This window comes from Scyliorhinus canicula, chromosome 20 (assembly GCF_902713615.1).
Source record: "Scyliorhinus canicula chromosome 20, sScyCan1.1, whole genome shotgun sequence".
Lineage (NCBI taxonomy): Eukaryota > Metazoa > Chordata > Chondrichthyes > Carcharhiniformes > Scyliorhinidae > Scyliorhinus > Scyliorhinus canicula.
In genome coordinates, this window is record NC_052165.1 from 84520984 (window position 1) to 84532994 (window position 12011).

General features: G+C 47.3%; 1 protein-coding gene across 1 annotated transcript in view; it reads right to left on the minus strand.

Moving 5' to 3' along the window:
* Positions 1-12011, minus strand: part of ccdc77 (coiled-coil domain containing 77) — a 134494-nt gene that overhangs the window by 38544 nt on the left and 83939 nt on the right. Inside the window, exon 7 of the mRNA XM_038780848.1 lies at positions 7521-7669. Coding sequence (XP_038636776.1) covers positions 7521-7669 — 149 coding nt within the window. The remainder of the gene's footprint in view (positions 1-7520; positions 7670-12011) is intronic.

The window sequence follows — 12011 nt, forward strand, 5'->3', positions numbered from 1 at the left end:
TCTTCAAAAAACTATCTATCTTTACCTTAGAAACATTTAATGAAGGAGCCTCAACTGCTTCACTGGGCAAGGAATTCCATAGATTCACAACCCTTTGGGTAAAGAAGTTCCTCCTAAACTCAGTCCTAAATCTACTTCCCCTTATTTTGAGGCTATGTCCCCTAGTTCTGCTTTCACCCGCCAGTGGAAACAACCTGCCCGCATCTATCCTAGCTATTCCCTTCATAATTTTAAATGTTTCTATAAGATCCCCCCTCATCCTTCTAAATTCCAACGAGTACAGTCCCAGTCTACTCAACCTCTCCTCATAATCCAACCCCTTCAGCTCTGGGATTAACCTAGTGAATCTGCTCTGCACACCGTCCAGTGCCAGTATGTCCTTTCTCAAGTAAGGAAACCAAAACTGAACACAATACTCCAGGTGTGGCCTCACTAACACCTTATACAAATGCAACATAACCTCCCTAGTCTTAAACTCCATCCCTCTAGCAATGATGGACTCTGTGACTCATGCACTAGCACACCCAGGTCTCTCTGCACAGCGGCATGCTTTAATATTTTATCGTTTAAATAATAATCCCGTTTGCTGTTATTCCTACCAAAATGGATAACCTCACATTTGTCAACATTGTATTCCATCTGCCAGACCCTAACCCATTCACTTAACCTATCCAAATCCCTCTGCAGACTTCCAGTATCCTCTGCACTTTTCGCTTTACCACTCATCTTAGTGTCATCTGCAAACTTGGACACATTGCCCTTGGTCCCCAACTCCAAATTATCTATGTAAATTGTGAACAATTGTGGGCCCAACACGGGACAACTAGAAAAGCAATAAGGGGGGAGAAGATGAAATATGAGTGCAAGCTAGCTAGTAATATAAAAGAAGATAGGAAGAGTTTCTTTCAATGTACAATAGGTAAGAGAGAGGCAACAATAGACATTGGATCACTGGAAGATGTGGCTGGAGAAGTAATAATAGGAAACAAAGAAATGGCAGACAAACTGAACAGTTACTTTACATCAGTCTTCACGGTGGAAGACACCAGTGGGATGCCAGAGCTCCTGGAGAACCAAGGGGCAGAGGTGAGTACAGTGGCCATCACTAATGAGAAGATTCTGGGGAAACTGAAAGGTCTGAAGGTGGACAAGTCACCTGGATCAGATGGACTACACCCCAGGGTCCTAAAGGAGATAGCTGAGGAGATTTGGCCTCCACAGCCTTCTGCGGCAAAGAGTTCCAGAGATTCACCATCCTATGGCTGAAGAAACTCCTCCTCATCTCTGTTTTAAAGGACAAACTTATCATGGCGTTCGTATGGGGGTTAAAAATGCTAGGATCCCAAAGAAGGTCCAACAAAAAACAAAATCCAGGGGGGGGGGCGAGCCCTCCCGAACCTACAATTCTACCACTGGGCAGCAACAGCCGAGCGAGTAAGGGGATGGATCCAGGAACCAGAAGCCGAGTGGGTGCGTGCGGAGGAGGCCTCCTGCATGGGGACCTCCCTCCGGGCCCTCGCCACGGCAGCACTCCCATCCCCACCCAAAAAACATTCCAGCAGCCCAGTGGTGACAGCCACCCTCCAATCCTGGAACCAACTGCGGCAGCAATTTGGCCTGACCAAAATGTCGGACAAAGCTCCCATCTGCAACAACCGTAGGTTCACACCAGCACTGACTGACGCCACCTTCAAAAGGTGGAGGCAGGACGGGGGCACACTGACAGTCAGGGACCTATACACGGACGACAGAATCGCAACACTGGACAAACTGACAGAGAAATTTCGACTAGCCGGCGGAACGAGCTACGGTACCTGCAGCTGAAAACTTCTTACGAAAGGAGACAAGGACGTACCCACAACTGCCATGACAGACACTACTGGAAGACCTACTGGACGCAAGTATCCTAGAGAAAGGGAACTGTAGCGACATGTATGACCGACTGGTAGAAAGGGACGACACTGTACTGGACGCAACAAGAATGAAATGGGAGGATGACCTGGGGATTGAGATAGGGTGGGGACTCTGGAGCGAAGCACTGCATAGGGTCAACTCCACCTCCACAAGGCTCAGCCTGACGCAACTAAAAGTGGTACATAGAGCCCACTTAACAAGAAACCGTATGAGCAGGTTCTTCCCGGAGGTGGAGGACAGATGCGAACGGTGCCAAAGAGGCCCGGCCAACCACGCCCACATGTTCTGGTCTTGCCCCAGACTTGTGGAGTACTGGACAGCCTTCTTCGAGGCTATGTCCAAAGTGGTGGGGGTGAGGGTGGAGCCATGCCCGATAGTGGCGGTCTTCGGGGTTTCAGACCAGCCAGATCTATTCCTGGGAAGGAGGGCAGACGCCCTTGCCTTTGCCTCCCTGATCGCCCGCCGTAGAATCCTGTTTGGCTGGCGGTCAGCAGCATCGCCCAGAGCTGCAGACTGGCTGTCCGACCTCTCGGAATCTCTCCAAATGGAGAAAATCAAATTTGCCATCCGAGGTTGAAGGTGGTTTGTGGAGGGGCTGTTGTTTAGTGACAATTAAACCCGAAACACTTCATTAGTGTTTCCCACCCTACCTCCTCCTCTAACCAAAAAAAAACCCCCCCCACGGTTGTTGGGAAGCGGGAGCAGGGGCCTGTCGTGAAGGTGAGTGAGTGCCTTTAAATTTACTTACCTTTCAGCGGGAGCAGGATTTGAGGGAATATCAGGTAAGCTCTTCCTTTCTTTTTCTTTTATTTTTCTTGTTTTTTAAATCTAGAGGTGATGTCAGGGAAGGCAGTACAATGCTCCTCCTGCAGAATGTTTGAGGTGAGGGACGCTATCAGTGTCCCTGCTGATTTCATCTGTGGGAAGTGCACCCAACTCCAGCTCCTCAAAAACCGTGTTAGGGACCTGGAGCTTGAGCTGGATGAACTTCGGATCATTCGGGAGGCAGAGGTGGTCATAGATAGGAGCTTCAGGGAAGTAGTTACACCAAAGACTGGAGATAGATGGGTAACTGTAAGAGGGACTGGGAAGAAGCAGTCAGTGCAGGGACCCCCTGCGGTCGTTCCCCTGAGTAACAAGTATACCATTTTGGATACTTGTGGGGGGGGGGACTTACCAGGGGTAAGCCATGGGGTACGGGCCTCTGGCACGGAGTCTGTCCCTGTTGCTCAGAAGGGAAGGGGGCAAAGGAGTAGAACATTAGTAATTGGGGACTCAATAGTCAGGGGCACAGATAGGAGATTTTGTGGGAGCGAGAGACTCACGTTTGGTATGTTGCCTCCCAGGTGCAAGGGTACGTGATGTCTCGGATCGTGTTTTCCGGGTCCTTAAGGGGGACGGGGAGCAGCCCCAAGTCGTAGTCCACATTGGCACTAACGACATAGGTAGGAAAGGGGACAAGGATGTCAGGCAGGCCTTTAGAGAGCTAGGATGGAAGCTCAGAGCGAGAACAAACAGAGTTGTTATCTCTGGGTTGTTGCCCGTGCCACGTGATAGTGAGATGAGGAATAGGGAGAGAGAGCAATTAAACACGTGGCTACAGGGATGGTGCAGGCGGGAGGGATTCAGATTTCTGGATAACTGGGGCTCTTTCTGGGGAAGGTGGGACCTCTATAGACAGGATGGTCTACATCTGAACCTGAGGGGCACCAATATCCTGGGGGGGAGATTTGTTAGTGCTCTTTGGGGGGGTTTAAACTAATTCAGCAGGGGCATGGGAACCTGGATTATAGTTTTGGGGTACGGGAGATTGAGAGTATAGAGGTCAGGAGCACAGATTTGACTTCGCAGGAGGGTGCCAGTGTTCAGGTAGGTGGTTTGAAGTGTGTCTACTTCAATGCCAGGAGTATACGAAATAAGGTAGGGGAACTGGCAGCATGGGTTGGTACCTGGGACTTCGATGTTGTGGCCATTTCAGAGACATGGATAGAGCAGGGACAGGAATGGTTGTTGCAGGTTCCGGGGTTTAGGTGTTTTAGTAAGCTCAGAGAAGGGGGCAAAAGAGGGGGAGGTGTGGCGCTGCTAGTGAAGGACAGTATTACGGTGGCGGAAAGGATGCTAGATGGAGACTCTTCTTCCGAGGTAGTATGGGCTGAGGTTAGAAACAGGAAAGGAGAGGTCACCCTGTTGGGAGTTTTCTATAGGCCACCTAATAGTTCTAGGGATGTAGAGGAAAGGATGGCGAAGATGATTCTGGAAAAGAGCGAAAGTAACAGGGTAGTTGTTATGGGAGACTTTAACTTTCCAAATATTGAATGGAAAAGATATAGTTCGAGTACATTAGATGGGTCGTTCTTTGTACAATGTGTGCAGGAGGGTTTCCTGACACAATATGTTGACAGGCCAAAAAGAGGCGAGGCCACATTGGATTTGGTTTTGGGTAATGAACCAGGCCAGGTGTTAGATCTGGAGGTAGGTGAGCACTTTGGAAACAGTGACCATAATTCGGTGACCTTTACATTAGTGATGGAAAGGGATAAGTATACCCCGCAGGGCAAGAGTTATAGCTGGGGGAAGGGCAATTATGATGCCATTAGACATGACTTCGGATGTGTAGGTTGGAGAAGTAGGCTGCAAGGGTTGGGCACACTGGATATGTGGAGCTTGTTCAAGGAACAGCTATTGCGTGTTCTTGATAAGTACGTACCAGTCAGGCAGGGAGGAAGGGGTAGAGCGAGGGAACCGTGGTTTACCAAAGAAGTGGAATCTCTTGTTAAGAGGAAGAAGGAGGCCTATGTGAAGATGAGGCGTGAAGTTTCAGTTGGGGCGCTTGATAGTTACAAGGAAGCGAGGAAGGATCTAAAGAGAGAGCTAAGACGAGCAAGGAGGGGACATGAGAAGTCTTTGGCAGGTAGGATCATGAAAACCCAAAAGCTTTCTATAGGTATGTCAGGAATAAAAGAATGACTAGGGTAAGAGTAGGGCCAGTCAAGGACAGTGGTGGGAAGTTGTGTGTGGAGGCTGAGGAGATAAGCGAGATACTAAATGAATACTTTTCGTCAGTATTCACTCAGGAAAAAGATAATGTTGTGGAGGAGAATGCTGAGACCCAGGCTATTAGAATAGATGGCATTGAGGTGCGTAGGGAAGAAGTGTTGGCAATTCTGGACAAGGTGAAAATAGATAAGTCCCCGGGGCCTGATGGGATTTATCCTAGGATTCTCTGGGAAGCCAGGGAAGAGATTGCTGAGCCTTTGGCTTTGACTTTTATGTCATCATTGGCTACAGGAATAGTGCCAGAGGATTGGAGGGTAGCAAACGTGGTCCCTTTGTTCAAGAAGGGGAGTAGAGATAACCCCGGTAACTATAGGCCGGTGAGCCTCACGTCTGTGGTGGGTAAAGTCTTGGAGAGGATTATAAAAGATACGATTTATAATCATCTAGATAGGAATAATATGATTAGGGATAGTCAGCATGGTTTTGTGAAGGGTAGGTCATGCCTCACAAACCTTATCGAGTTCTTTGAGAAGGTGACTGAACAGGTAGACGAGGGTAGAGCAGTTGATGTGGTGTATATGGATTTCAGTAAAGCGTTTGATAAGGTTCCCCACGGTCGGCTATCGCAGAAAATACGGAGGCTGGGGATCGAGGGTGATTTAGAGATGTGGATCAGAAATTGGCTCGTTGAAAGAAGACAGAGGGTGGTGGTTGATGGCAAATGTTCAGAATGGAGTTCAGTTACGAGTGGCGTACCACAAGGATCTGTTCTGGGGCCGTTGCTGTTTGTCATTTTTATAAATGACGTAGAGGAGGGCACAGAAGGTTGGGTGAGTAAATTTGCAGACGACACTAAAGTCGGTGGAGTTGTAGACAGTGTGGAAGGATGTTGCAGGTTACAGAGGGACATAGATAAGCTGCAGAGCTGGGCTGAGAGGTGGCAAATGGAGTTTAATGTAGAGAAGTGTGAGGTGATTCACTTTGGAAAGAAAAACAGGAATGCGGAATATTTGGCTAATGGTAAAATTCTTGGTAGTGTGGATGAGCAGAGGGATCTCGGTGTCCATGTACATAGATCCCTGAAAGTTGCCACCCAGGTTGATAGGGTTGTGAAGAAGGCCTATGGTGTGTTGGCCTTTATTGGTAGAGGGATTGAGTTCCGGAGCCATGAGGTCATGTTGCAGCTGTACAAAACTCTGGTACGGCCGCATTTGGAGTATTGCGTACAGTTCTGGTAGCCTCATTATAGGAAGGACGTGGAAGCTTTGGAACGGGTGCAGAGGAGATTTACCAGGATGTTGCCTGGTATGGAGGGAAAATCTTATGAGGAAAGGCTGATGGACTTGAGGTTGTTTTCGATAGAGAGAAGAAGGTTAAGAGGTGACTTAATAGAGGCATACAAAATGATCAGAGGGTTAGATAGGGTGGACAGTGAGAGCCTTCTCCCGCGGATGGAGGTGGCTAGCACGAGGGGACATAGCCTTAAATTGAGGGGTAAGAGATATAGGACAGACGTCAGAGGTAGGTTTTTTACGCAAAGAGTGGTGAGGCCGTGGAATGCCCTACCTGCAACAGTAGTGACCTCGCCAACATTGAGGGCATTTAAAAGTTTATTGGATAAGCATATGGATGATAATGGCATAGTGTAGGTTAGATGGCCTTTAGTTTTTGACTTCCCATGTCGGTGCAACATCGTGGGCCGAAGGGCCTGTACTGCGCTGTGTCGTTCGATGTTCTATGAGGGTCAGACGACGGGTTCCACAGAACGTGGGAGCCATTCATGCAATTGTTCCGGGACCTGTTTGTGGCCAACGAACAATAGGAAGAATAGTCGGGTGGCCAAGAATCAGGGGAAAATGGACGGGAATCGGGGGAAGGTAGCCGGGGGGGGGGGGGGGGGGGGGCTACGGGTTCGTTATGGGGGTTTGATGGCAAGCTAAGGCCCAAAACCAAACTGTAAATAAATGCCTATAAACATGTGCCTCGGCCATATTGGGGAATGTAAAATATGTATGCCGGCTAAAGGGGGCGGCCACAGTTGTTATTATGAAGATGCTTACCTGTAAATATACATGTTAATTTTTGTGTGGTTTTTTTCTAATAATTTGTAATTTGTTGGATAGAAAATATGAAAACTCAATAAAAAACATTTCAACAAAAAAAAATCTCTGTTTTAAAGGATCGTCCCTTTAGTCTGAGATGGTGTCCTTTGGTTCTAGTTTTCCCTACAAGTGGAAACATCCTCTCCACTTCCACTCTATCCAGGCCTCACAGAATCCTGTAAGTTTCAATAAGATCCCCCCCATCCTTCTAAACTCCAACGTGTACAGACCCAGAGTCCTCAACCATTCCACATAAAACAAGCTGTTCAATCCAGGGATCATTCTTGTAACCTCCTCTGGACCCTTTCCTTGTAACCTCTCTGGACCCTTTCCTCGGAACCTGCCATAGTATGCATTCTGTCTGTGACCCAATATCGTTAAACACTGCACCCCAATGTGAGTGGTCCCTGTTTTTATCATAGGCCTGCAGCAGATCATATAAAAAGGGGAGGAACCAATCACTGATAAACAGCAATCACTGGTTGTCGCACTCTATATTAAACTGACTTGTCTGTCAGAGATTTGATTTTGTCTTTATCCCGTTGTTGCTGCACATGTGTCTCCTCCATGCGAATCCTTCGATCCTCCAGCAATGCATCAATTTGTTCTTTCGCCAATTGTGTTTGTTCCTGCAACTGGGACTGCAAGGCTTCAACCTTTGAGGTGGGGGAGGGGAAACACAGGAGAAGCAAACAATAAGTAGCAAAATTAACACTAAAGGAAGTTGCTGTAGATCTGCAATGTCACATGCACACTGAAAGGAATGCAAAACGTGGAAAAATCTGGACATAGAACTAAAAATGCACAGGCTGCAGGTGAACTTGCTCTTGAAAGCCCCAAAAACCCGAAACAAATCAATGAGAGGGGCAAGAAAAGCCCCGTACATGGGAGAGACAGAATCAATGAGGAACTGCTCCTCCAATCAGAGATTCTGTCCCTCCCAGGTTTGGTGCTCCTGATCCGCCAATCACAGGTTTTCTCTCTCCAGAGAGAGAGAATTGATGACTGGAAGAGCAGCACATGCAGGAGGGAGTGAATCTGCGACTATATGAGCTGGAGCTGCCACCATGCAGGAATCACCAACCACTTTGAGAGGAGGTCACATTGAAGGGAGATGAAAAATGAAGAAAATTTGTCGAAGCGCAGTTAATGGGAGTGTTGAGGGGCGGCATTCAGGCCCGATTGCCAGATATGAGCAGCTGTCTAAAACACATCTTCAATCAGTGCAGCAAGAGTCCCGGGCAGCTGGTCTAGAAATCTATACTCTTTTGCGGTCACCAGCAAACTGAATCAACTCAGAAAGAATATCAATGTTTTTTGATGCAGTGGCACATTGCCCGTTTTTTATTATTTTATGGGATGCGAGTGCCATTGGCTGGGCCAGCATTTGTTGCCAATTCCTAATTTCCCTTGAACTGAGTGTTTTGTTAGTTCATTGCAGAGAGCAGTTAAGAGTCAACCACATTGCTGTTGTTTGGAGTCACATGTCGGCCAGTCCAAAGTTGTGCAGGTTAGGTGGATTGGCCATGATAAAATTGCCCTTCGTGTTCAAAATTGCCCTTAGTGTTGGGTAGGGTTACTGGGTTATGGGTATGGGATGGAGGTGTTGATTTTGGGTGGGGTGCTCTTTCCAAGAGCCGGTGCAGACACGATGGGCCGAATGGCCTCCTTCTGCACTGTAAATTCTACGTAACTAGATAAGGATTGGATAGAACACGGAACTGTACAGCACAGTACAGGCCCTTCAGGCCACGATGTTGTGCCAAACTAATCTGAAACTAAGATCAAATCAACCTACTCCCAATCATTCTAGTGCACTCCATATGCCTATCCAATAACCGCTTGAAAATTCCTAAAGTGTCCGACTCCATTACCTAGCTGGGAGTGCGTTCCGTGCCCCAACCACTCTCTGAGTAAAGAACCCACCTCTGGCATCCCTCCGATATCTTCCACCATGAACCTTATAGTCATGCCCCCTTGTAACAGCTACACCCACCCGAGGAAAAAGTCGCTGAACGTCCACTCTATCTATCCCTCTCATCATCTTATTAACCTCTATTAAGTCACCTCTCATCCTCCTTCACTCCAAAGAGAAAAGCCCTAACTCCCTCAACCTTTCCTCATAAGCACCCATTTGCACCCTTTCCAATACTTCCACATCCTTCCTATAGTAACAGGAATGCAGAGTACTGGGTTAATGGCAAGATTCTTGGTAGTGTAGATGAACAGAGAGATCTCGGCATCCAGGTACATAAATCCCTGAAAGTTGCCACCCAGGTTAATAGGGCTGTTAAGAAGGCATATGGTGTGCTAGCCTTTACCAGTAGGGGAATTGAGTTTCGGAACCACAAGGTCATGCTGCAGCTGTACATAACTCTGGTGCGGCCGCTCCTGGAGTACTGCGTGCAGTTCTGGTCACCACATTATAGGAAGGATGTGGAAGCTTTGGAAAGGGGTCAGAGATTTACTAGGATGTTGCCTGGTATGGAGGGAAGGTCTTACGAGGAAAGGCTCAGGGACTTGAGGTTGTTTTCGTTAGAGAGGAGAAGGCTGAGAGGTGACTTAATAGAGACATATAAGATAGTCAGAGGGTTAGATAGGGTGGACAGTGAGTCTCTTTCCTCGGATGGTGATGACCAACACGAGGGGACATAGCTTTAAATTGAGGGGTGATAGATATAGGACAGATGTCAGAGGCAAGTTTCTTTATTCGGAGAGTAGTAGGGGTGTGGAACGCCCTGCCTGCAACAGTAGTAGACTCGCCAACTTTAAGGGGATTTAAGTGGTCACTGGATAGACATATGGATGAAAATGGAATAGTGTAGGTCAGATAGGCTTCAGATGGTTTCACAGGTCGGCGCAACATCGAGGGTCGAAGGGCCCGTACTGCGCTGTAATGTTCTATGTTCTATAGCGAGGTGACCAGAACTGCACACAATACTGCAAATGTGGTCTCACCAATGTCTTGTACAGTTGCAGCATAACCTCACGGCTCTTAAAGTCAATCCCCTTTTAATAAACGCTAACACACTATAGGCTTTCTTCACGGCTCTATCCACTTGGGTGGCAACTTTCAGAGGTCTATTGACATGAATTCAGAGATCTTCTCCTCCTCCACATTCTTCAGAACCCTGCCGTTAACCATGTCATCTGCATTCAAATTTGTCCTACCAAATGAATCGCCTCACACTTAACAGGGTTAAACTCCATCTGTCACTTTTCAGCCCAGCTCTGCATCCTATCAATATCTCTCTGCAGCCTACAACAGCCCTCCACATTATCCACTACTCCACCAATCTTGGTGTCATCAGCAAACTTACTAACCCAACCTTCAACTCCATCATCCAAGTCATTAGTAAAAGTCACAAATAGCAGAAGACCCAGCACTGATCCCTGTGGTACACCGCTGGTGACTGGGCTCCAGGATGAAAATTTACCATCTACCACCACCCTCTGCCTTCTATGTGATAGCAAGTTACTGATCCAATCGGCCAAATTTCCCTCTATGCCATGCCTCCTTACTTTCTGCATGAGCCGACCATGGGGAACCTTATCAAACGCCTTACTAAAATCTATGTATACGACATCAATGCTCTACCTTCATCTATGTACTTAGTTACCTCCTCAAAAAAATACAATCAAACTTGTAATGCAAGACTTACCCCTCACAAATCCCTGCTGACTATCCTGGATTAAGCTGTATCTTTCCAAATGATCATAAATCCTATCCCTCAGGACCCATTCCAATAATTTACCTGTGACCGAAGTGAGACTAACCGGCCTATAATTCCCAGGGTTATACCTATTCCCTATTTTGAACAAGGGGACAACATTCACCTCTCTCCAGTCTTCTGGCACTGCTCCTGTAGACAGTGAGGACATAAAGATCAAAGCCAAAGGCTCTGCAATCTCATCCCTCGCCTCCCAAAGAATCCTAGGATATATCCCATTAGACCCAGGGGACTTATCTGTCCTCAGGCTTCTCAAAATTTCTAACATCTTCCTTCCAAATATCTACTTCCTCCAGCCTACCAGCCTGTATCGCACTATCCTCCTCAACAACGTGGCCCCTCTCCTTTGTGAACGCTGAAGAAAAGTATTCATTTAGGGCCTCTCCTAGATCTTCAGACTCCATGCACACATTCCCATTACTGTCCTTGACCGGCCCTAACTTCACTTTGGTCATTCTTTTATTCCTCACATAAGTGTAAAAAGCCTTGGGGTTTTCCTTGATCCTACCTGCTGAGGAATTCTCATGCCCCCTCCTAGCTCTCCTAAGCCCTTTGTCTGAGCTTCTTCCTCGCCATCTTGTATCCCTCAAGTATCCGAACTGAACCTTGTTTTCTCATCCTTACATAAGCCCCCTTCTTCCTCTTGACAAGACATTCAACCTCTTTTGTCAACAATGGTTCCCTCACTCGACCATTTCCTCCCTGCCTGACAGGGACGTACATATCAAGAACACACAGTATTTGCTCCTTGAACAAGCTCCACATCTTAATTGTGTCTATCCCTGACAGTTCCCATTTCCATCTCATGCTCCCCAATTCTTGCCTAATCGCATCGTAATTACCCTTCCCCCAGTTATAAATCTTGCCCTGCCATATGTTCCTATCCCTCTCCATTGCTCTAGTGAAAGTCACCGAATTGTGGTCACTATCTCCAAAGTGCTCTCCCACAACCAAATCTAACACGGCCTGGTTCATTACCCAGTACCAAATCCAATGTGGCCCCGCCTCTTGTTGGTCTATCCACATATTGTGTGTGGAAACCCTCCTGCACACACTGGATAAAAACAGCCCCATCCAAACTATTTGAATTATAGTGGTTCCAATCAATATTTGGAAAGTCAAAGTCACCCATGACTATCTCACCTATCCAAAATCTGCATTGCAATCTTTTCCTTCACATCTCTGTTACTGTTTGGGGGCCTCTCGAAAACTCCTAACAAAGTGACCGCTCCTTTCCTATTTCTAACTTCAGCCCACACTACCTCAG